This window comes from Clarias gariepinus, chromosome 9 (assembly GCF_024256425.1).
Source record: "Clarias gariepinus isolate MV-2021 ecotype Netherlands chromosome 9, CGAR_prim_01v2, whole genome shotgun sequence".
In the NCBI taxonomy this organism is placed as follows: domain Eukaryota; kingdom Metazoa; phylum Chordata; class Actinopteri; order Siluriformes; family Clariidae; genus Clarias; species Clarias gariepinus.
In genome coordinates, this window is record NC_071108.1 from 24,042,778 (window position 1) to 24,065,372 (window position 22,595).

The 22,595-nt window shown below is 37.2% G+C and overlaps 1 protein-coding gene across 1 annotated transcript; it reads left to right on the top strand.

Moving 5' to 3' along the window:
- Positions 1-1,404: 1,404 nt before the first annotated feature.
- map3k12 (mitogen-activated protein kinase kinase kinase 12) lies at positions 1,405-21,014 on the top strand. The gene is made up of 13 exons (XM_053504442.1): positions 1,405-1,819; positions 2,166-2,349; positions 5,375-5,566; positions 7,576-7,734; positions 7,923-8,081; positions 10,347-10,455; positions 10,606-10,715; positions 11,812-11,928; positions 12,249-12,368; positions 16,949-17,627; positions 17,726-17,793; positions 18,944-19,229; positions 19,812-21,014. The coding sequence occupies exons 1-13, from the start codon at positions 1,405-1,407 to the stop codon at positions 19,926-19,928; spliced, it is 2,715 nt and encodes a 904-aa protein (XP_053360417.1). The 3' UTR covers positions 19,929-21,014.
- Positions 21,015-22,595: the final 1,581 nt, after the last annotated feature.

The following is a 22,595-nucleotide window of genomic DNA, read 5'->3' on the forward strand; positions in this document are numbered from 1 at the left end:
GTAAGGTCAGGTACTGATGTCGGGTGATGTTGTTCATCTTAAAGGTGTTAAGTGCTGTTGATCTCAGGGCTCCGTGCAGGCCAGTCGAGTTCCTCTACACCAAATTTTACAGACCATGTTTTGATTGAGCTTGCTTTTTGCTGGATCATGTTTGGGCCGGTTATGTCTAGTAATATAGGCTAAATTGGAATGTGTACAAAAACATCCTCCAGTATAAAGCTTGTTAAGCCATGTCACATTGTCAAGTTTTGGTCGATATGGAATTTTGTTTTACCTTGCTGGTTGGACTCACACCTCTACCTAATTCTTGTGATGAGTTACAAAAATACTGCTTTATCTAAGGCCACAATTTGTCTGGTTGGATTTTTAAAAATGTTATTCAAGTTTTTGATTTTAATCAAATGCATGTGTGAATGTGCCAGAGTTAATATCCCATTGTATCAAGACTACAATATGAAGTGGGTGTATAATTTAAGATTTCCCCATCAGGACAATCGAGGTTTAAATGTGTGTTTAGATTCAGATTAAAGTATCTGACTCCAACACATTTAAATAATTATTTGAATTGTTGAAGTATAACCTTTTGGCTTCCAAGATGTTATGTTTGACCCAATAAAATTTTGCTATGCATAGTGCTCTTTTTCATATTGTACATGTCGGTTAGAGGAAGGAAAGTTTGTCTTACTGTACCCACAAGTTTCAAGCACAACAGATACAAGGAACTAGTTCCTTAATGACATTGTTTGTAAGATTTTCCATGGGTCAAACATTTTGTTTTTGACAAGATTTAAAGATCTTACAAAGTTCACATTAGAAAGTGTTTATTTCCCATTGTGTCAGGGTGATCAAAACCCTATTTTCTATTGTGTAGACTTTTGCACGTTCACTAACACAGCGTCTCTGGTGACCACATAATGTTTCACTTGTGCTCATTAGTTACTTGAACTGCACAGTAAAATTGGTAAATTGTGCGCATCCAACTTTGTGACAACAGTTCGGACAAGGCATACATATTATTATGCTATACATACCATATACTAAGCTGTCCACTTAAGTTTGCTCACATAGTGTATATATATATAAAAGCGTTGGACTTTCTGGGCCAAGTCTCAATATTCCAGATCATGCAGGAAAACTTTACAGAGGGCAGTATAAGACATGAGCAATGTACAAAAAGTTTTAGTACAACGAGAAATAGAGCACAACAGAATATACAAGACAAAACTCTTTCAAACTAACTTCACAAAAATGACAAAAACAATTTTTTTTGTCCCTTCAGTCATCTATCTGACCATCTCATTTCCTTCTCCAGGCATTTTGCAATTAAACATCAGCGTTTCAGCCCTTTCGTGTGAACACCAAGGGCTCCAGATCTTGGGGTTTCTTAGATGAGTGTGGCCGCCCATGGCTTGTGTCCATGAGCAGTGTCCCTCCCCCTCCCTTTCGGGATTCAGTACCCCAATTTCTGATGCTCCATTTCGCCGGCCAGACTCTGATGTAGCTGCATGTACCCCAGATACTGAGCTCACCCCCACACAGTGTGTCCTGCGCAACGTGTTGTCTATTGATCCTGTCGTGGATGGATCCCATACAAGAGGCAACACCCCCACTCCTAGTGATGACCCTGCACAGTTCTCCAACAGTGTGCTGAAGCTGCATGAAGGGGGAGCTGAAGGGGGAGCCATGCGCAACCAATCAGAAAGCTTCAGGCTGCAGGCAGGTGGAGGAGGCTTTTTGGAGGGACTTTTTGGTTGCCTGAAGCCTGTGTGGACAATGATTGGCAAAGCGTACTCTACTGAGAACAAGCAGAGCCATGAAGGTAAGGAAAAATTGACCTTGACCTGCATTCGTGTTATGTAAACTTTTCATTTTTGCACATAGTTTAACTGTTAAACTCACAGGATTGTTTGGCTGGTCAAGATTGTGTAATCTCCTTGATAGTTTCATTTAGACTACCGAATTGTGTGCCTTAACCTAAATAACCCAAACTGAGACTTTAAAGATCTAAGCTCGGTTTCTCATAATGCATAGGAAAGTCCATTAACAAGTCAAAGCAAATGCAGACACTTCTTCAAAGTCACTTTTGAAGTCCGAGCTTCAGTCAAGGTCTCCAAAAGTCATTTTTCATCCAGGTAATAAATCAACATCTGAAATGGCTTCCTCAGAGTCCTGGGAAGTGCCGTTTGAGGAGATCTCAGAGCTACAGTGGGTGGGCAGTGGGGCTCAAGGAGCAGTGTTCCTGGGCAAGTTCCATGGTGAAGAGGTGGCCGTGAAGAAAGTAAGAGACATCAAGGAAACTGAAATCAAGCACCTCCGTAAGCTAAAGCACCCCAACATCATCACGTTCAAGTAAGTAAATACATCTAATTGTGGTTCAAAATGTCACAGAAAATGTTTCTCAGTTATTATCATCTATATTGTTTGTTTTAGGCTTTTAATTCTGTTACAGATGAAGTAACTCAGGAAAAAAAACAACGAAAGCAATGTTCCAGAAAAAAAGCTAAAATTAGAGTACTGTAGCTCAAACAGGGTTGTGTTGACGGCCAAGTTGCAAGTATTTTTAAATATTTAGATATTTTAACCATTATGGAACAGTACATAATGTGAATGAGAAGGAAAATGCAGTACATGCACAAGGGTATGGTACCCCTTGAAGAAAAAAAGATGATTTTGATGGTTAATGGTTATAAGTTTTTAGGAAGGGGTTCTTATTATATCATTGACTGAAATAAGCGACTTTCTTGTGAACTTACTGTACATGGGTGCTATATGTTTCTAATCCTTAATAATGTATACTTAACCTCCTCAAGATACAGAAACAATTAGGTTTTTGCAAAATGATGATTTGCTTGAATGAAATAGCTTTATAGTTTTGCAGGTATTTGTTTTATAAGCTTTGGCCCAAAGTATCTACAGTATGTTATGGTTATGTACAGTAGTCTAGGGTTAAGGGGATCGAGGTCACTGGAGTGGCTGCTTGGTAGAGTTGGTGTTCGAACTCATAATTGTTCATTGTCTTAACAACTTTACTATCACCTTCGCTTTGTCTAAAGTGTGTCTCGACATTGTGTCAGTTCCATATGTACTCAGTTCCAGTAATTCAAAATGTCCTTAGTTGTTTTCTTTGCTTGATTCCTACCCAGTAATTTGATCCTTCCAAAATTAAGTGATATATTTTAGGGGAAATTTAATGCGGACCTTTTGTAGATGTTGACTTGCTTGCTTCTGTTCTGCATGAACATTTTAGATTGCTTGATTTCGATTCAAATTCCAGGCTTCATTTTTTTTTCATCTGAATAGTGGTCTTACTTAACATCCTCTTTTCTAAAACACCATACAAAGGATTTTTATGGTCTTCTTTAAAAGCTCTCTTCTCTAAAATTTGATATTTTATATTGAAACATCAATGCAAAAGAGAGTAATAAAAAACATTTATCAAAAGAATATACGGTTTATCAGCAAATTCAAAGCAGTCCTGTGTGCTGGATATAATGTAGAAAAAAACATACTTACAGGACTTTGCACAGTTGTACTAGTGTAAGGATTATAATTCAGTCCTGGACGTTTTACTCCACAAGATTTTGAGCAACTGCTTTCATTAAATATGAATAAACGGTTGCGAAATTCTTTAGAAATACTCTTAAAGGTCAAGCCGAAGTTCTGAATGTTTTTAATCCACATTCGTTTATGCTTGTGTGACGGTCTTGCCTGGGTGGCCTCTGCACAATGAGGATATGATGTGAAATAAGATTTGGTTGCCTGAGAAAGAAATCAGCTCCACAGCATGTCTCATCAGCTCTGCTTTTATTCATTCAAAACAGTATTCTTATTTAAAATTCTTTTTTTTTTTTATCAAATGAAATCTTTTAGCTTTGTAATCGTATAGTGGAATATTTTTTCTTTGAATTGACAGTTACAATAAACATTATGAATTACATACATTCAGGTTTTAAGGGATAATATGCACAACTCAACAAATTAACCAATTAAAAGAACATTTTCTGTAGCATACCTGCACAATGAGGATATGATGTGAAATAAGATTTGGTTGCCTAAGAAAGAAATCAGCTCTACATAAAACACAAGATAACACACAGATTAACAAGTCAAAATAACTCACATTCGACGCCAAATGAGTACTAACAGTTACACAACAAGTTAAACAGATGAATCGAAAAAATATATATTATTTATGTGTCTTAAATGACTTTTTGACTGATATTTTTCTTAGAGTTTTAAACGTGCAACTCACCCACAGCGTGTCTCATCAGCTCTGCTTTGGGCGGCCCTTATTCCACACATCAAATACCATCACAGCCCAACAGATGGCGCTGTCCCCATTTATGCATAAATTTAACCTTCTTTTTACACTCTGTTACATGCACCCCCCTTAAATTATGCTATACTGGGGAAGCGCATATAGAGTAGGAAACCTACACAACATTAAAAGCAAAAAAATGAAAGGTAAAACAGAACATGTCCTTGACACAGTGCGAATGTCATTTACAAAATTCGATAGGAAGTATGCAAGCATGGACTGGTACCAAAATCCAGACTAAAGAGATCCCGTTAACGCTTCTCTTTAAATACACAATTCAAGGATGCATAAGTCAGACTACTTAAAAGGAAAATCTCAGGTCAAAATCACAAAATTGAACTCATAATTTACTCATGAAAAGGAAGAGACGAAGATGCCTGGAAAGAAGTCATGTGTAGAGCAGACGCTAACCGAGCTGCAGCAGGAGATAAAGAAGCTCGAGGAGTACACCAAGCTGAAGCATGGATTAGGGGAGGTCCAGAAGGAGTTAACCGAAGGACTGCAGCTGTGTGAGGAGCTCCGGAAGAACGAGGCCGTTTCTTCCTTTAATCCAGTCACCAGTGAAAAGCAGTCAAAAAGGAAAAGGACGCCTGAAAAGGAAGAGACACCTCTCACCCGTAATGACTGAGTGCTTCCGGTTTCTGAATTGTCGTGCCCTGGAAAGCGCCGCGGTTCTGGCAGCAGAGTGTGCAAAATCTCGCGCCGGGCCGTACCCATATCCGCAGCAACCCCGGTTCGAATCCGGGTCACGGCACCAATGTGACGGTCTTGCCTGGGTGGCCTCTGCACAATGAGGATATGATGTGAAATAAGATTTGGTTGCCTGAGAAAGAAATCAGCTCCACAGCGTGTCTCATCAGCTCTGCTTTATTCATTCAAAACAGTATTCTTATTTAAAATTCTTTTTTTTATCAAATGAAATCTTTTAGCTTTGCAATCGTATAGTGGATTTTTTTTTCTTTAATTTGACAGTTACAATAAACATTATGAATTACATACATTCAGGTTTTAAGGAATAATATGCACAACTCTGTTACATTTGTGTGTGTGTTTTAGGGGTGTGTGCACACAAGCTCCATGTTATTGCATTATCATGGAGTATTGCGCACAGGGGCAGCTGTATGAGGTTTTGAGAGCAGGGAGGAAGATCACCCCATCACTGCTGGTTGACTGGGCCATGGGTATTGCAGGCGGTATGAACTACCTCCACCTGCACAAGATCATTCACAGAGACCTCAAATCACCCAAGTAAGTTTTGTATTTCGTTACTTTCTTAAGACATTTTTGAGTATATATAATATCTAGACACTGAAACTTTTAAACATTGTATCATTTTACCAATTTCATCATACATTCAAAAAAATAACATTTTAATTTAAGTTGTTTTGAAGGAAAATTATCTCCATGTTTTAGTCTACATGTATTTGGAGTCTCACTGTGAGTCCCAGATACGCACAGAAAGCATTAGCCAATATTGTGTAGGTCCACCCTTGTGCTGCCGTAGCTCTGGCCAGTCGGGGCACGACTCCACCAGAACTCTGATGTGTGCCGTGGTGTCTGCACGTTAGCGGTGGATCCTTTGTGGGGCTTTGTGGGACATTCCATAGATGCTCAGTCAGATCAGAGATCTGGGAAACTTGGAGGCCATGTTAACAACGTTAAACTCTTTGCCTGCTAAGTGCCATATGTGATAAAAAGTAAAGCACTAGCTGTTCTTACATCTTTCTCTGTGATAGCATGAACTTTTTTTAGTACTTTGTGCTGCAGTGGCTTTCCTGTGGCATTGGACTGAACAGGCCTTTGGTTCCCATTTTTTTGCCCCAGTTTACTGGTATATAATTGATAAGTAATGTTAAACTCATTGTCCTCTTTATTAGGAACATATGTACATCTGCACACTTATGTACTTATTAGTCAGTTAATGTCCATGAGTGGCTAGTCTCTCCAAGACTGATAAGGTACGAAGAGTATGCCGTCCCTTCCTTCAGTGGAGGACAGTCAACTTTGCACTCAAACTTACACCAACCCTAGGATTCAGACTACAACCCCAGAGAAATTTTGCATGCACACTATTTACCAACATGTCCAGGGTGTAACAAAAAAGTCTAAAACACATTACCCTATCTATGTCATATAGTTATGAATACGGTAACATGTAATGATGTGTTGGAACATTGATTTATAGACTTCAGGCATATTGGGTTGTGCTTTATTATTTATGAAGACAATTACACATAGATTTCCTGGTACAGGTAGCTCAGGGTCTGTTTAACACTGCAGCAGCAAAAAAAAAAACGTGTCCACACGTAGCCGGATATTAAAAAAAATATATATTTATATTACTATTTTAAAAATATAAACAAATATTTTATATTACTATATAATATATACTTATAATATATAATCACAAATAATTATATAACTATATATAATATATTTTATATATTATAATTATACATTTCTTTAATTATATATTACTTTAAAAAGTATTATTTTTATTTAGTTTTTTTATAATAATATATAATTATTAATTTATCATTTTATATAAAATATATAATTTTGTCCACACGACCGACGGGTTAAAAATATCTTTTTCCACATATAAACACAAAATGCAAAAAGTGCTATCAGGAGCATCCATGATTAACAGGGGGCCAATCAGAAGCCTAAACAAAACATCATTACCGGTTGCGCTTTATAGAAGTGCAATGGGTCTCGTCCAAAACCGTCGTCACTGTCTGTGGTGTCTGTATCTTCTGAGTTTTGTACGTAGCAGAAATGAGCTTCGTGGTACATTCAGGCACCTCTGTTGATCGACGTAAAGTGTGAGTTACCGCGTGTGTATGTACACGCATGTAAAAAGTCCAGTAAGCAATGTTAACACAATCACTAGTTTACTGTACGTAAGTCCACTATAGCACAAAATATCCTCAAAGCTGACGTCAACTCAAGGAGACCGCACTCTGAATCAAGCAGACAGACAATGACATCATCGGCAGGCGGTAGCATTACAACAAGCCTCCGTTTCCCCTGTCCGGACAACACCACTGAAAATGAAGTTTTGGAAAATCTTCAATTTGGAAGGAGATTTCCAAAAGCTCAATAATCAAATCTGCTTTTGCATATGGATGAAAGGCCAAAACGCAGGGAAAAATCTTTTATTTTTAATTTTTTTAATGCCCATCTACATAAGGACATGGACATAGACTTTATCAGATTTACTAACAGTCTCTCATGTCTGGCTTCCCTACCTTTAGTATGCTGATTACCCATGATGACCTGGTGAAGATCTCAGATTTTGGCACGTCAAAGGAGTTGCGAGATAAAAGCACAAAAATGTCCTTTGCAGGCACCGTGGCTTGGATGGCACCAGAAGTCATAAGAAATGAACCTGTCTCAGAAAAAGTGGATATATGGTACGCATGTTTGTTACATTTTTTTTCAAAATAAGACTGAATGAGGTTGAGAAAATTGTGGTGAATAATGAAGGATGGTCCTATGAGGGAGTAAGTGATTGAGTAATTGAGTAAGTAAATTAGTACATCCAGTTAGTATATGCACTCAAACCATCTCTCCAGCTTTTAATCTCCATTTCTTTCTCCAGGTCGTTTGGGGTAGTTCTCTGGGAGATGCTGACAGGTGAAATCCCTTATAAAGACGTGGACTCTTCGGCTATTATCTGGGGGGTGGGCAACAACAGTCTCCAGCTGCCTCTGCCAGAAAGCTGCCCTGATGGCTTTAAGATCCTCTTAAAACAATGTTGGTGAGTATAATCAAAACAATACAGAAGACCATAGAGTTATGGAAACCCTTTAATATCCTGTAGGGCTAACAACTATAATATTTTAACACACAGTCAGTAATTATCCACATTCTCTTCAGGTGTGAATCCTTTCTCACTAACCAGCGCAAAGTCTTTTCCTCTGATTCTAGCTCCTCAAATTAAAAGTGAAATGTTTTGAAATGATTTTTACTCTTGAAGGTGTTACTCACTCCAGTAAGCCTAACGCCAACATATCAGAACGCTCCCAATTCAACTAATCATGTGATGATGTCATCAACTGATCGACAATTAAATTTGTTGCCGACTAATTTCATTAGCTATTTTTTAGATGACAACATTGATTACTCCCTATAATATGCTAAAATCTTTATTATTTCTGGACCAATAATTAAATGGAGTAATAAATGACCCCCATTCTCATTCTGAACAAAAATGCACGAGTTAATGGGTTTTGTTAATAGGTACTGTATGTGAATGACTGACTCGTCTCATGAAACTGTTACAGAGAACATTCAGGAATGTTTTGGGAGAAATTCAGCCTGGGAAAATGATCAAAATAAATAATGAACTAGACTGGAGAAGCGGCATTCTTATAATTCTGCTTATAATTGCACTGGTACATTGTTTGTAACCTGCCACTGTTACCTGTGTTATTGGCATAATTTTTTATTCATCCATATGTGTGTGTTTGGTGTGTGTGGTGTGTTTTGTATATTTATATAAAAAAAAAAATTTAAATTAAACCCTAAAATATCCTATTTACACAAATAGTTAAAGTGCCTTTGGCAGCAATGACAGCATCAGGTCTCCATGTGAATAATGCTACAGGCATGACACACTTTTATTTTGGATGTTTCTTCCCTTCTTTTTGGCAGAATCGTTCAAGTGCCACCAGGTTGGACCACACCAGGACTTTCACAGAGTTGTCCTGAAGCCACTTCTGTTTTTTTTTTCTTTGTGGAATGATTTGGGTCATTGTCTTGTCTGAATTGCTCTTTATTTTTCTGCTTCTATTTCCCCTTTATTCTGACTAGTCTCCTATTTCAAATTGTTAAAAGAAAATTTTTTATATATATATACTGTGTATATATACTGTGTATATATACTATATATACGGTGTGTGTGTGTATATATATATATATATATATATATATATATATATATCCTCACAGCATGATGCTGCCACTACGTTGTTTGACTATAGGGATGGTTTTAATAAGGTAATGTGCAGTACCTGCTTTTCTGATTCGAAATAGATTCATCTTTGTGCCATCAGACCAGAATATTTTGTTTCTTGATTGTCTGAGAGTCCTTCAGGACTTTTAAACAAACTGGCATGTGCCCTTCAGTGAGGAATGTCTTTAGCCATTACCATACAGGTCTGGTTGGTGTCCCATCAAGTATTGCAGTGATGGTTTCCTGGCCCTTTAGAGTGTTGCTCCATGTGACTTTTGGGTGTGTGCCGTGGTGTCTTGCACCGGGACGTTGGCAGCGGATCCTTTGAGTGCTGAGGGTTGCAGGGTAGGGCCCCAGTGGATCAGGTCTGTCTGTCATCCCATGGATGACTGATCGGATTGTGATGTGGGAATTTGGAGACCAGATCAAGATTTCTATAATAGCGAGCACTGACTTTTTTCCTGCTAGCTTTTCTGTTAGATTTGGCTGGGCAGGGTGGCCTTTGGTCCCTGTATTTTCATTGACAAAGCAAAAATTTCTAGATTATAGATTATTTTTTAAAGAGCAATTTCACATATGCATTTTTGCTGCAACCCCGACTTTTCAGTCCCAGAAGATAAAAGTGCTGCCAAATATTTTTCCTTTTTTTTTTAACTAAACCACCACAAAACGGGCAATTTCACTAATTTGCTCATGTCCAAAGAGTTAGAATCACCAGGTTTAGTTATTGAATGTAACTAATATGTAGCAAGATGTAGTACTGAGTGCTGTTATTTAGTACGACACACCTTTTGCTTGTGTGATTTTGTTTTGTGTGTGTGTGTGACGAATTTTTAGGTAACCATAATTATCATCTTTTAAAAAGTTATTTAATAAATGTCCTCTAATGTTCATTTCCTCTTGAGCTGGCATGTTTCAAGTGCTCCTTAAGAATTTTCTTCCTAAGTAACACTTTTTATTAACACAAATTAGCATCTATTTCATGGCTATACTCTTGATACTGGGTCAATGTTCATATCTATGTTAACTATGTGAGTTAAGACTGTGCTAATGTTGATGTGTTTACAGGAATTGTAAGCCCAGAAATAGGCCATCATTCAGACAGATTCTGCTGCACCTGGATATTGCCTCAGCTGATGTTCTCTCCACACCACAGGAGACCTACTTCAAATCACAGGTAACGTACATATGAAGACATGCACACACATATGTGGCTGTTTCAATGAGTCCATGAAGAGGAGTTTCAGACATGTTAGATGTAATATGTTTTTTCCGCATTGCTCCATGTGCTACGTTATACACATGGCTGTGTGTTTGGCGGGTGTAGGCTGAATGGCGCGAGGAGGTAAAACAGCATTTCGAGAAGATCAAGTCTGAGGGAACGTGTCTTCACAGACTGGATGAGGAGCTCATTAACCGACGTCGTGAAGAGCTCAGGTCAGTGCCATGGCAACAACAAACATGGACTTCATTAAAAAAATTAAATCCTATTCCATTTTAACATTGGCATCAATGTGTTTAAGCTATTGTGGAATCTGTGTGCTTTTTTTAAAAACAGTTTTCATTTTCACAGTAATATGATAGAACTTACTGTAAGACTCTGTATAAAGAGAACCACCTAGCTATTTCTGCAAAAAGCTGCTGTTCAAATTTAAATCAGCAAAGCACTTGTTAGTCTGGCAAATCTGGAAAAAGGCTTCAATTTGCTAGGGAGCAAAGAAAAAAAAAGTTGTATGTCTATTGACCCAATTCCAGAGCAATTAGCATGTCAGGGTAAAAAGGGAAGCGTATGAAGTGATGTACCCATCATGCATAGTGCCCACTGTATAAGCCTCTGGAGACAGTGTTAGGATCTGGGGTTGCTCCACATGGTCAGGTTCTGCTCCTCTTGGTAGGCTCAGCAACGTTATGTGGCAATAAAATGAAGTTAGCTGATGATCTGAATGACCAGGTTACCCAATCAATGGATTTTTTTTGTCCTCATACATCTTTCAGGAGGAAAATGGCAAGATTTTATTTGCAATGTGCAAATGGTTCTTGGAGCACGGGGAACCATTTTTACACATGAATTGGCTACAAAAGAGAACTGACATGAACCCTACTGAAAGTCTTATAATCTATGGAGATGTTCAACTCTCTTTTCTTGGCCAGAAATTGCAATCCTGAATGGAACATATATTATGATAATGCATAAGTTTGGAAAAACTCTGTCATGACAAATGTGCCCTATAAGAAATATTCTTGTGCGATATTGTTTTGCCAGGCAGTGTACATTATAATTTAGTGGGTCTTAATTGAGTATTAATTCTGATGATCAGGGTGCATGGTACAGTAATCTCGGGTTACTGACTGTAGGACATTTCACATATTCTAATATAAATGTAAGGTTCCTCTGGGTTGTCATGGTTCCAACTGGGCCAAGAGTTGTATTCCTGAGAAATGCCTTAGAAAATCCTTTATATCCTTTAAACAAATGCTCAAATGAAATATTCTTGAAAGCTTCAAAGCAGAATGTCAAATGTATTTCAAACAGACATGCCCTTGACATCAGAGAGCATTATGAGAGGAAGCTGGAAAGAGCCAACAACCTTTACATGGAACTGAGTGCTGTCATGTTACAGCTGGAGCTGAAAGAAAAAGAACTGCTTCGGTAAAAGAACTCACAAACACACTATTTATTCACAGGTCCTTCATTAAGGATAGAGTGGCCATGTATGTGCTCAATGTCCTATATTTACCCCTGATGAATACAAAATTTATTGACTAATTAAACGAAATCTAACTGAAATGTTAACTATAAGCTAATCAAATCTAACTGAAATGTAGGATGGTTTCTGAGAAACAATAATACCATTTTAGTGGTAGCTGGGAAAATACTTCTGTTAATTAAGAGTAGTAAATATCCTGACAAAAATATAACGACTTAAGCATTTTCTCCCAGTGCTTTAAACAACATGATTGTGCTTACAGAAGAGAACAGTGCTTGGATAAGAAATATCCCGGGCTCTTCAAACATCATCCTTCAAACACAGTGGACAAACTCATTAAGAAGAGGAATGTACCCCAAAAGCTTCCTTCGCATGGCAAGAGGTGAGTGCTTATGTATGTGGATGGATTTCTTTGCTTGTGCAGTATGTGTCCTCCATGGCAGTCGAACATTCCAGTTTGAAGAAGTGAAGCCCAGGATGTAGTGTTACATTGCCATACAAATTGAATTCGTTCTGGAGGCCAGTTCTTAAGGCAAAATTTTGTATTTCAAAAGACTTTTTCAAATAGGAAATAACATAAATGTAGATAATCTGTTCCAGCCACCCAAGCTCTTACCAATATTACCAATGTCCAACACTATAATCATATTTTTTTTGAATATTAAAAACAATTAAAACATTTTTAAAAATTATGAAATAAATAGACATTAAACATCACTTAACCTTAAATTATGATTTCCTTTTGGCATTTGCTCCTTAACAAAATGAGACTGAAAGTGGCTCCTTTTTCTTCTAGAATGTCACTCTATACTGCACAATTCTTGGTGATTGCTAATTTTCTTGGACCCACGGTGATATGTCCTCAATAAATCTTGCATAAAATGCAAAAAAAAAAAAACACAAAAAAATGTAAACTCACTTCGCTTAGCTTTCCACCGACGCGAACATCATCTTGTGGATGAGAATTGATTGTTTTTCAACTAAAATGAAAAATTTTAGTTCTTAGGGCGAACATTCTTAAGAAGGGGCTTTCATATACCGAGGTACAACTGCATTGTGGTTAGGTCACAATAACCCGTCTTAAGTTAAGAAATACTAATAACTGAGCTTTGCATTCACATGCATATACTAATAAGTGGAAAATGTTACTGCAAAACGATTTCATGACAAAGCAAAATTGTATTTAGCAATGTTCACAAAATGTCCAAAAGTATTGAATGGAATGGAAGATTTTTTTAAAAGCAGACATAGCAGTTATTTTTTACTAAGGATTAGTAGCACCTGAAACCCTGAAATCTGAAGACAAATTTCAAAACATTTAAACTAATGTAAATTAAATGAGGCCAAAATAATGGTTTAATTATGGAGTAAAAAGATCTATACTGTACCAATGTGATCATGGACACTGCGCACAGTGAAGGTAGGGGTCGCTCAGTGGTTAAGGAGTCAGACTACTGGCCAGAAGGTTCCATGTTTAAGCCCAAGCACCACCAAACTGCCTCTGTTGGGCCCTTGAGCAAGGCCCTTAGCCCTCATATATAAAATTAGATAAAAAATGTAAGTCCCTTTGGCTTAGGGCGTTGCCAAATGTTGTAAATGTAAACATCACACAGGGAAATGGTTGTGTTAGTTGTTTGAAGTGCTCTTTTGTCTCCATGATGCCATGTCTTGAATAAGCAAGAAGCACGCAGCACATTAGGGAGCGAGTAACAGCTGATAGAATGTTGAAACATACCAGATTGGACACTTATCTCTTTTGGAAACATGCCAGTTCAAGCAATTTAAGCACTGCGGAAGCTTGGACAATATTACTGCTGGCTCTACAGCACAAAAAAGATGCTTTAAAAAAAAGAACTAATGTATAACACAGTTTTATTTGTTTTTTTTTTTGTACTGAATATCTTTAAATATCCACTGCGTTCTTGAAACCCTTAAAGCTCAAGCAATGACAAAAAACATTGTTTATATAGAAGCTCGTCAGCATCTGTTAACAGAGAGGCTTCAGACTTTAAACTATGTATTTGGGTTTTCGTATATGTCAGATAGAACTAAAGTTTTCATTACTTTTATAATGGGTAAATTTTATCACTAGCAGAATATGGGAATGATGTTGCAAACATTTTGAACTCTCAAAATGAGCATATTATTATGATATTTATGTCACAGAAACAATTAAAAAAATGAACTAAAATTCAGTGAATAATATTGCCTATTTAGTGCTAAAAAAGGAAATGTCACTCTATGCTGCACAGTCCTGAGCCCTGTATATGTTTATAAAAAAAAAAAATAAAAAAAAGCTTAATAATGGTTAAAATGCTTTGAGGGCTACCACTAAATCTTTCAGTAACCTAATGTCAGCTCAGTTATTGCACATTATTGGTCAGCTTAGAGTTCTTTCTATACAGTTTTTCCTTTCTCTTAATTTAATGGCTTGTTTAATTGATCCACTGAACAGTACCAGTTGAAAGTTTGGACACACCCTCTTACCCAGTGTTTACATAAAGACATTGAAATTCTAAAAGAACATGGAATATGGAATAGTGTAGTCAAATCAACTCATCCAAACCATCTCAGTTGGATTTAGATTGGACAAATAGCTCTTGCTTAACCTATAGGTGTGTTTCAGGTCATTGTTCTGTTAAAAAAAACTAATGATTGTTCCACAAGTGCAAACCAGTTGGGATGTCACTGGAAAATGCTGGTAGCCATGATGGTTAATTGTGCCCTCATTCTTGACCAAGTCTTCACATGCTTCACACATTCAGGAACCATCTGTTCACCCTCTCAATGTCAACAAAGACATGATAGTAAGAACCAAAAATCTCCAATTTGGACCAAAGGACAGTTTTCTACTGATCTAACTCTTCTGCTTGTTGTTTTTCCGAAGTAATGGTTTCTATTGACCATGATGGTCTGACTCATGCAGTCTCTGAACAGTGGATGTTGAAATATGTCCGTCACTTGAACTCTGAGAAGTAATTATGTGGGCTCTAATCTGAGTTGCTGTTAATTGGCGGTTTCTGAGGCAGGTCATTGTAATAAACTTATCCTCTGCGTCGGAGATAGACTTCAAACTTTTAAAGATTTTTCAGATTGACTGACCTTCAGTTTTTAAAATTCTTCCATTTTTTCTCTTTACTCAATTGTGTAACACTCAAGAGTGTTTTTTTGCCACAATATGCATTTGTGCAGTAGTTGTAGTAGCACTAATAAAACAGAGGACTGTTAACTCTGTACCCAACCTTCCTCTGCACAAGACAACTGATATTCTAAAGCACATTAAAAAGGGAAGAAATGTCACAAATGAACTCTTGACAAACCATTGAAGATGGCTGAATCGGATGAGAGAATGCCATGAGTGTGCCAAGCTGTCATCAAAGTTAAATGTAGCTACTTTATACAATCTAAAATATATAAAACATTCTGGGTTGTTTAACACTTTTTGTTTACTACCTTATGCTATACTGTATGTGTTAAAATGTTGAAAAAAATAATAATAAAAAAGAAAAACCACTAAAGAAAAGGTGTCGCCAAACTTTGGACTGATGGTGTATATGATTGTGTAAGCTATCTTCAATGTCATTTTTTTAATAAAACTATAATTATTTAAATTAATATTACATTTATAGAATATTTATAGTATAAAATATTATAATATGTAAAACTTTTTATACATTTTTCTTATCTAATTCTGAAAATAGCATGGTTTTACAAAATGCCCCCAAAGGACTGTATATGCTACAATAAATAATGCATTTTAAACTTGACAACACAATCTAAATATCAAATTGCAGTAATTTACACAAACGCTACACATGAGGTTTTTTCCACCAAAGGGAAGCTTTGCCTCAATACTGTTCTGGACATTTTGCCCTGTGATTGAAATTAAGTGACTGCTTTTTGTAATATTCAATTCAATTCAAATTTATTTGTATAGCACTGTTAAAATTAGACACACTCATAAAGCAGCTTTTCATAAATCTTTTCGAAGCAAATAAGTCACGGAAACAGGCAGTTGTTACTTGTCATGTGGGCGAGAGTGGGCGATCATTTATGAAGCTTGCGGAACCAAGGAAGGCCATATTCATTAATATGGGAACATATTGTACATGGTGGGATGCTAGCATGTACAGTTACTGTGTTCATTCATTTAGATTTATTAAAGGCGTCTGTAAATTATGATTGCTTTGGTTTTGATTATAAAATAAAATAGATGAGTACAAGTAGTGGTCCTTTTGTACCTGGGTTATGGATAATCAAGCAGGCAGGCGTGATCATACTTCCTGCAGATGTGAGATTTAAAAAAAACTACACACACCGAGACACATCTAGCAGGTCAGTTTGGGCAACACTTTGTGTCGTATCCTGAAATTTTGAACTTTAATTTTTGTCATGCACTAAATTAGGGACTGATTGCATAACAAAGGCTTCGTTCACATTACCAGCCTAAAGTGATGATTTTTTTTTTACCCTATGTGAAACCGATCTAGGACTGTCAGAATACACACATTGATGTTTTTTAAATTGATCTGGGTCACTTTCATATTTGGTATATGATCATACAACTTAAATAATCTGAATTTATGTGACTTTTTGCTCACTGCTCTGGCAGCGCAGAGATTTCATAGCAGTGCAACAGGAGTTGCTGCTAAAAAGCAAAAGCGTCTGGCACCTGGGTTTCTGCCTTCTTTTGGATCTCAACAAATACAGCCGTCTAACTGTTTGTATCCATTGTTTGAAATGAATAAGTGCTCGCACAAACACTTGGTGTCTTTTAACCCAGATGGTGCGAGAAAACACTTATTGTTGTGTGCACATGTTCCCTTTTTAGAGGAAATACACGTCCACTTTAAAGTCTGTTAAAAGTCAATAATAATTATGGAGGTGAAATGTCATGACATAAAAATCCAATCTAACCCAAAATTTTTTTTTTGAAACTTCTCATTCTGTTTCCATAAACAGACCTGACCTCCTAAGATCAGAGGTCATCCTCCCTAAAATGGACCCCGGTGTGGTGCAAGTGACGGTCCCTTCTTGTGCCAACCGGACCTCCACTTCGCCAAGTCGTGCCCGGAGAGTTAAAACGCGGCATCGCAGGGGAGGCCGGGGCAGCAGTGGTGATCTCTCGGGACCTAAACATTCTGCTGGTACCTCCACCAGAGAAAGGGAAACACCTACAATGGGCACATCGGCACCCAGTGGTACGCCAGCAACTGATCAGTCAGTGGGTACTGCTTCAAGAGGAAGCCAGCTGGAGGCTCCTCCACTAAAACTGTCCTCGTCCAGCCCAGACCTGCTTTGCTCCACCCATGGTGCTGAGGGCGGAGCGAGTGGGGGGGCTGGCAGTGTGAGCTTATGTGAAGGTCTTGTTAGTGGAGTACGTGGTGTGGCTGAAGCAGCTGTGGGATTGGATGAAACTCCACCTCGGAGCGACACAGCAAGCGAGGACGCTGCATCACTCCCATTCTCGAGCAGTCCTGATTCACCCTGCTGCGCTAGAGGTGTGGTCGTGGGACGGGGACACACTCTGGGGGAGGAAAGGGAGGAAGGAGCCGGGGCGGTACGATTGCCAAGGGGAGCCAGTGGCAGTCATTTGACTCCGTCAGCTATACTCTACAGGGCAGCTATCACACGCAAACAGGTGCGTCTGTCCTTATCATTTTTACAAGATCTGTTAAGGAGTACTAATCAGCTGAAATGTAGTGAAGTAAATGTAAGTTTAAACATTGTGTCCCACAGCGCCGTGGTGTGTCTTCAGAGGAAGAGGAGGGAGAAGTAGATAGTGAAGTCGAACTACCAAGGAGACGGTGAGTGAAAGCATGTTTCTGGACTTGCACGTGAAACAATAAATGTTATATAAGTGTTCAATTTGTAACAAAAATATGGACTTGGGAAAACTAGGTGGGCATTTTTTAAAAATATAGAATGTAAGTGTAAAGACAAGTGATATTTCTCTTCTTCTTATTCGGAAAACTAAAATGACCCACTAAAATTATTGTAAATTATGAGGGATATTCAAGTCAAACTTTGTGAATGAATGTATACTGATTGACATTTATAGAAGAATTTAAGTGCTGTATGGTGATGAGACTCTTATCCACAGTAAAAACGTTTAAATGTGGCATATGTTTTAAAGAACACTGAATGTCCGTGAATGGGGATCCCAGCCAAAGTGGCTCAGAGCCCATTGGAAAGAATTGATGGATGACTTGTGGCTAACGGGAGATCTGTGTGTGGAAACTGTACACACAATCATTCACAAATACCAGCTGCACATTAGAGGAACTCAGCTGGGAGTTATTGCCACATCCTCATACAGTCCTGCCCTTGCTTCAAGTGATTTTTATCTGTTTGGGCCACTAAGGGAGTTCCTGGGAGGCCATTGTCTCAGATGTGTAGCATTAAGTCTGATCATGGCTCCGGCATACTTAGAAAACTTTCTACCTTGATGCAAGCACTAGTGAAATGCTGAGATGAGTGCATTAGTGAAGCAGGGGATTATAGAGAGAAATAAAGGGAGTTTTTACTCTGTTATTGTTTTGTTATTCTGCATAATCTAAAATCTCCATTTGACTTGAACGCCCCTCCTATGTGATTGCTGTAATACAGATATGTTTTTTAAAAGTATTTTTTTTTGTTCAAGAAAGAACTTGAGCAAAGCAACGCCCATAAGTCATGATTTGTAAAAAATACAATAATCCATACCAAACATAACTGAACTAGTTTTTACGTATTATTTAAGTGAAATTTTTTTGTTTATTGTTTGTAATGTTTACTTTATCCCATAATCCCGGTCCTTATACCAATACATCTGGTGGAATTTGTATGAACTTATGTTATATGTGTTCTAATGTGTAACAAAAGCACTGAATCGAGAGTAAACATACCATATTATCTTGACATCGTAAAGTAATTTCCTATTGACTACTTCACTGATATTTCTGCTTTAAACTTCAGACGGCCAACTAGTATATCCAAGTGCCAGTCCGTGTCCACATTCAGCTCAGAGAATTTGTCTGTCTCTGACGGAGAGGAAGGCCATACCACTGACCACTCTCACAGCGGCACACCAGATGTGGTCAGCACCAATACCGACGAGCGACTGGATGATCGCAGCGATGACCTCATCTCACAGGGCTCTGAGATCCCTGCTGACATTACAGACCCTGCCATCTCAGAGAGGGAGGCTGCTGCTCTTGAACTGGAGAGAGCAAACTTTGATCTGGAACAAAACATTTTGGAGGTAAAAATTCCAGACACAAAGTAGGAGTCAGTGTTTCAAGTCCCTTGTAAAAAATACAGCATGAAATGAATTGATGCTTCATACTTAGATCCAGTATTATTTGTAATTGTGGTCGGCTCATTTTCTGAAAGGCTCCATTTAGACAACATGCTACACTGATATATGACAAATAGGTAATATTGTAAAAAGCTAATTTTTGTTAGGCATTACCTAATAACAAGAAATGGTTGTATAATGAACTGTATTGTGCTTAGATTTTAGGGCTGTGCTTCTGCTATATTCAGAGGCACAGTGACTTACACAAATACGGACCCAGATTGGACAGATTGTCTCATTTTACCTTATTAAAAGAGAAGATATTTATCACTCTTTTATGTAAAATCTTTTTTTTAATAATAAAAAATGTGGGTAACCATAAAAAAAAGAAATGTCAAAGAAAATGAGTTTGTATTTATTAAATAATAAGAATAACAATAATAATGCATGTTTAAAGGTGCATTACACTATGCATTATTGACATTTATAGAAGAATTTAAATGCAGTATGGTTTTTAAATAATAAATAAACTGTGTTTTCCCCCAGACCCGGGCGTTGTGTGAAGATTCGGATTGTGACAGCGCCGAGCTAGACCAGTCGGGAAGTGGAGAACCAAGTCGCCCCCCGAGTGCAGGAGGCTGGGGTCAGGGTCCTCAGAACTAACCAACATGTGCATACAAAACACCCAGCCCTGTGCATTTGTACATATTGTATATATGTTCACCACAACACCTACCAGCACACTTCCTTATTTGTAGTATCACTGAAACACCTGATACACCAGACATACACTTTTACACAAACACCATAAAATTGCCTATATGTGGGCCTGTAAAAAAAAAAAAAGAAAAAAAAGAAAAACGGTCATGCAGAATCAATCAATCAATTAATCAATTAATGAAAAAAGCTAATATTTGCCACTTGGTTATGATGTCAATGAGATTCCAAAGACCAGGGCCCCATTCTTTGTACATGCTTCTCATATAAAAAAAGAGAGATAATTCCATGAAACGTTTCTCAAAGCAAGTACCAGGTTACATGTTTTACTAATCAGCTTCAACACATACTCATAGAGCTTAAAATAAATTACAGTCTTATTTGTAGATAAACTTATTACACTAGTACCTATTATACTTGAACTCATTTATGTCTTCAACAAAAATAGGGCTACAGACTTTTCCATAGATAATAATTATAAAAGGTGCTGATTCTTGTCATCTGGACGCTTTATTTACCACGTGCTTGTCTATATCTCCCTGAAATCATCACAGCTTCATTACAACATTCGTTAATGATCGAAACAGCAATTCGGATCTTACTTTCCCTGTGGGATTGGTGTGGGAATTTAATGTATTTTTCAGGAGTGGGAAATAATTTTTTAATCTAAGCAGGCATGAATGAGCAATGCACATATCATTAAAACAATAAATGATAGCAAAGTTGTAGAACAAAACAAAATGCTGTGCTGTGCAGAAAACACATTTGTTAGCTACAAAAATCAATGCTCATTCATCAGGAGTAATGGTCACCCTAAACACACTATCCGATTTAACATCTGTTTCCAAGTCCTGGATATATAGTGTGTTCCTCATTGTCTTTGGGTTTGGGCCTCATTTATCAATAATTATGTGAAATTCAATGTAAACTTTTTTGCGAGCCAAACAGAAAATTTCTGATTTGCTTTTCTATTCCTGTATTGTATGTATATTTTACAAATTTACAAATTACCAGGGTCATTGCCGGTATTGCCTTCCATAGACACAGACTTATATACAGTCTTCCTACAGATGCCATCGTCCTTATCCTGATTGAATGGCTTGCTTAATATGTCTTAATTTATTGATTTAAATTCACAAACTGAAATGAATTGGCTATTTAAATGATTTAAGATCCCCAAAAGTGGGCGCATGGCTCAGTGGTTAGCAGTGGGAGTGAGTTTTTTTTTACAAATTGCCTGTAGCACCTCATCAAGGGTATCCTATGTCCTGAGGGACAGATTCTAGGCGGGGACTTACCCAAAGAGCCAAGATCGGGGCTCCTGTCATTGGCACACCCCTGCCGGTCTGATCAGCAACCTGGAGCCTTAATCGCCCGAGCCACCAGTGCCGCAGAACATAATCTGTATTAAAAAAATAGCAATTATATGATTCAAAGTTCTTAAGTAAAGGTTCACATTAGTAACTCTTCTTACTTATAAATTTACACAAACTAGGGTTTTTTTTTATTTACTAACTGAGATTTCATAGATACAACTTTACTAGGGTAAATGTAATTTTTAATAATTTACAAGTACATAGTTTGCACGCAGCTTGATAAATGAGGCCCACAGTTGACTTAATTTAATCAAAGTGCTGGAATATTAGCCCTTTAGACTCTTTTAATCAGTGGATCATCATAAGGTAAGCAGTTATAGTTATTCCTAGCAAAAAAAAATTATTTAGCCTGCTGCTCACTTATACAAAAAATATTCTGTTACCAAAATATATTATTTTAGCATCTTAGCTTGGTTCAGGTCAACCAAATATTTAGCTAATTAATTTGCTAATTAAGTAAAACTTACTTCAAATTAGAATGTAAGAACCAGGTTTACATTAATTTTAAATAAATTGGACTAAAAAATGAAAGCTTTTTTTTTTTTTTTTTTTTTTACAGATTGTCTGCTTCCAAATCATTTGGATAAATAAAAAAAAAAAAACAGAAATTACATATGTTAGACTTTTGCTTAAGATCATATAAAACCATTTGTAATATGCTTACCATAACACAACTCTAAACCTAATCCTCAACAGCAATTCCAAATATATTTATTTTTTCTCTATTGAAAGCAAAATTTGTTTGCAAATTGACAACCAAATTTGGTGTTTCATCTATTAGTTTATCCTGGAAGTAGCTTTATTTCTACAACACGCTAACACGGCTAGCTGCTTTGTTGACTTACAGTTTGAATTTTACTGTTTTAACACAAATTTAAAGGGATGATAAAGTTAAGGAAGCGAAACACAACTCAACACAATTTCAGCTGAAAAATATATAGTTATGCAGTGGATAAGGGAATATGTGTGAAGCCTTCATGTTAATTCATAGTCAAAGCTACTGTAGGTACTTTTTTTTTATCAAAAGGACAAACATTTCCCTCACAATTGGACAAGCAACCATATATGTAAACACATAGTTTTAAACACATCACTGGTGATGTACTTTACAATCTTTCCATATCCACATAGCTCTAAAGCTCTTTTTTCTGAAGATTAGAAGCATGAGAGATGTTCACACCTTTAATATTTCCCCTTAACTTGCCTTTGTGATGTCATATAAACTTTGATACTATAT

What these genes read in the sequence shown, in the direction of transcription:
- map3k12 (XM_053504442.1), top strand. Translation starts at nt 1,405, where the DNA reads ATGGCTTGTGTCCATGAGCAGTGTCCCTCCCCCTCCCTTTCGGGATTC. An exon ending in AGACCTACTTCAAATCACAG is followed by an intron (nt 10,456 to 10,605) that starts GTAACGTACATA and finishes TGGCGGGTGTAG; the next exon opens with GCTGAATGGCGCGAGGAGGT. An exon ending in CGACGTCGTGAAGAGCTCAG is followed by an intron (nt 10,716 to 11,811) that starts GTCAGTGCCATG and finishes TATTTCAAACAG; the next exon opens with ACATGCCCTTGACATCAGAG.